This window comes from Cyprinodon variegatus, unplaced genomic scaffold, assembly GCF_000732505.1.
Source record: "Cyprinodon variegatus isolate N-32 unplaced genomic scaffold, C_variegatus-1.0 Scaffold943, whole genome shotgun sequence".
Taxonomy (NCBI): domain Eukaryota; kingdom Metazoa; phylum Chordata; class Actinopteri; order Cyprinodontiformes; family Cyprinodontidae; genus Cyprinodon; species Cyprinodon variegatus.
The window spans coordinates 305,974-309,225 of NW_015151396.1; the positions used below are offsets into that span (position 1 = coordinate 305,974).

General features: G+C 37.0%; 1 protein-coding gene across 1 annotated transcript in view; it reads right to left on the bottom strand.

Annotated features, from left to right (window-relative positions):
* Window positions 1-3,252, bottom strand: part of LOC107100181 — a gene marked incomplete at its 5' end in the record, with an annotated part of 27,374 nt that overhangs the window by 23,757 nt on the left and 365 nt on the right. Inside the window, one exon of the mRNA XM_015398577.1 lies at window positions 5-1,245. Coding sequence (XP_015254063.1) covers window positions 5-1,245 — 1,241 coding nt within the window. The remainder of the gene's footprint in view (window positions 1-4; window positions 1,246-3,252) is intronic.

The following is a 3,252-nucleotide window of genomic DNA, read 5'->3' on the forward strand; positions in this document are numbered from 1 at the left end:
CAGCGTCTTTTTTAGCTTTATGATGCTTTTCTGTCGATACCTGGATTCTTTTTGAATCTCTACTGCCTTCATGTGGTACTCAATAGCCCTGAAACTATCATTTCTATTGAAGAATGAATATCTTGCATAACAATTATAAAGCATCTGTTTCTCTGCTGAATCCAGGTGTTTTCTATTCAGCATCTCACTATAAATCTGTTCAGCTTTCTCTTTATCTACCTTTGCATATAAATCAGCTAGAGTTATTTGATCTTTAAGATTAGATTCAGCATAGAGAACAATCCTCTCCTCCCAGAGACTAATAGCTCGTGTGACGATGCCGCTTTGACTACTGGGTGGGAAGTCTTGGGAAAGAACTTTATTCTTGTAGCAGATCGCAGCAAATTCCTTTGCACAACGGCAGTCAGGATATCTCCTCAGGGTCTCATCGGCTAACTTAATAGCTTCATCCTTAGACATATACTCAATGTACAGTCGCCGTAAGTGGCTGAAGCCATTGTAACTTTTTGTAGAACTTTCTAGGATCCTTTCAGCCAATCTTTTAGCTTCATCCTGAATTTGTTCTCCTTTTGCAGCTCGTGCCCTCAGATAAAGAGCAGCAACATACAAGTTTTCTGGATCTCTTTCTGAGGCAGATTTCACTTTTTCAAATACATCGGGAGTCATGCGCTTCATGTTAACTTTGAAGCAATCTGCTAATAATATGACCCATTTGGTCTGCCATTCCAGATTGTCTGGCTGCATCCTCACGGCTCTCTGGAAGAGCTCTTCAGCCTGCAGCTTCTTCTCTTTGTCAAACTTCATCAGGGTCCAGGCCTTCTCAGCACAGACCTCCTGGTGGAGCTCTTCTTCAGGTGGAGCTGGGTATTCTCTCATTAGAGCTTCAACTTTTGACAGGTAATCATGACTCTTCTCATCTTCACCCATATGATGGTGCAGCCAAGCCAGATTCCCAAAGTTCACCATCAACCAGGGACCTTCATCAGAGTTTTTAAGACGCTGGAAGGTCTCAGTGGCTCGTCTGAAGAACTTCAGGGCCTCTTCAGAGGAGCCCAGCTTGTACTGGATGAACCCCTGCAGATTGTAGATGTGACCCAGCCAGACGTTTCCCTCATCTGTGGCGATGTCCTCCAGTGCATCCCTGAGATAGTTCAGTTTGGACTTGGAAGGTTCTAGATTCCAGGTAAAGTGGCACTGCAAGGCGTTCAGTTCGGATTCCAAGGCCTCTGTAGAACTGATGAGAAAATCACATAAAGTAGAAGAAAGAACATAGTAATCAGATATGGGATTTTAATTTGCTTTTAACTTATTTGAAATTAATTATGTGATATATAAGAGGAGAAAATAAATTATAAAAGAGGCAAGACATTATGTTGAGAACAGAAAGCAAGATCCAACAAATGTCTGGAAATTATCTACAACTGGGAACTTCTGTGGATTAAAATAATTTTGATCCAAATAAAACCCATATCGTTCAAAAGAAAAAAAAACAACATAAGAAACAAAATAAATGTATAATCCTTATTTCAGGAAATACAACCTTATATAGAAACGTGAAAGAATAAAAAGATTTTACTTTGAAAATACCAAATTAAAAGCACCAAGGCAGAAGAGAAAACTAAAGCAGAGGACAGTGTATAAAAGAGTTTACCTGAAAAGAACCAGAACAAAATGAACAAAGTCCTATAAACACAATGAGATATTGTGTTAGGTTTCTAATATTTCTCATCATTCCATCACTTACTTCATTTTCCAGCTGTTTTCCATGTGAATAAGTTTGAATGTTTGAGGATTTGAATGCTTCTCATGAAAGGTTGTCCTCGAAAGTGCTCAATCTAAGCTCAAAGACACTTTTATATGTTTGGACATTGATGCAGAACATGAGAGAGGCTGTTGGAATGGAAACACACCAGTTCAAATATTGTGGGAATGGTTGGAATTTAGTTTCACTTTACAAAAGTAAAAACGTCACCAGAGAAGTAAAACATAAGTTTCAGATTCTGTCTTATTTATTTGTTCTTAACCTGAATGTATGACCTTTGTTGTGTATTGTCCAATTGGTTTTAAAGTTTAAGTTTCTTTTCTCTTGAAATCCAGAGGAAGAAGAGAAACTGAAACTCTGAATCAGAAATTATGGACAATTACTGTGGATATTTACAATCAATGAACTAAATACTTTACTGCTGAAACTAACAGAGATAAAAATTTTGGTACAGGACTTTTTAAGATATTTTCATGGTGACGATGTTCAAATTTAAGAAGAGGACAGGTAGTATGAAAAAGGAGTAAAGAAAGCAATGTTTGTCAATAAATAAATACCAAAACTCAACAGAGGAGGACGTCTCACTTTTACCTCTAACAAATATTTTCTTCTAGAGAAACTCATTCAAAGAAAATTTAAAGTCTGTCTCTATAACTGTTGACTGTACAAGCGCAACCATGTCCAGGAATGCGCACTACTACCACATGCTCTTATGTGTACCATTTACTTTCAAAAATTAAATCAGCTTATGGAGTCACAAACTTATAGCTGTTTATATTATCATCATTTTTTTTGCTTGTCAGCTGAATATAAATGCTTAAACTGATATACTTATGTCTTTTGGTTATGGACATTTGAACCTATCTAGATGTCAAAGTTAGAACTTTTTGAGATGTTCGAAAAGCCTGGATATATTTGAACAGTCACAAAGATATTTGCATATGTATCTCTGTAGCGCCACAAAATTATCTAAAGGGTAAGAAAGACACAAAACCTAGGTACAATACATGCCAAAAAACACATCTCTGTAAACCTCCTCCTCCTGTAGTACTGGGGGATTTGGAACATGTAGTGGTTTGCTGTGATGTATCTCTGTTTAAACTCATCTTAAAAGATTAAAGGTCCAACTTTTTTAGGGGAATTAGGAAAAAATACAAAATCAGAATTCTATAAATGGAAGATTTTGTAGCTTGTCAAGGTCTCATGACTGGATATTTTTCAGCTTGTTAAGGTTTCATAAATCATTTCTTTTAGCTTGACAAGGCCTCATAAGTTTTTGGCTTTTTTTTAGCTTGCTAAGGAGTCATGCATTGTTATAGTGTAGCTTGGTAAGGGGTCATGCATTGTTATAGTGTAGCTTGCTAAGGTCTCGTGAATGGGTTGAAAAAACAAGTCCATGCATTTGTTACTTCAAGAATGGACTATTGTAATTCTTTACTATCAGAAAGTCCACAAACCATGGCTGCTGGAAGAAGGGGTGCTGTACCACC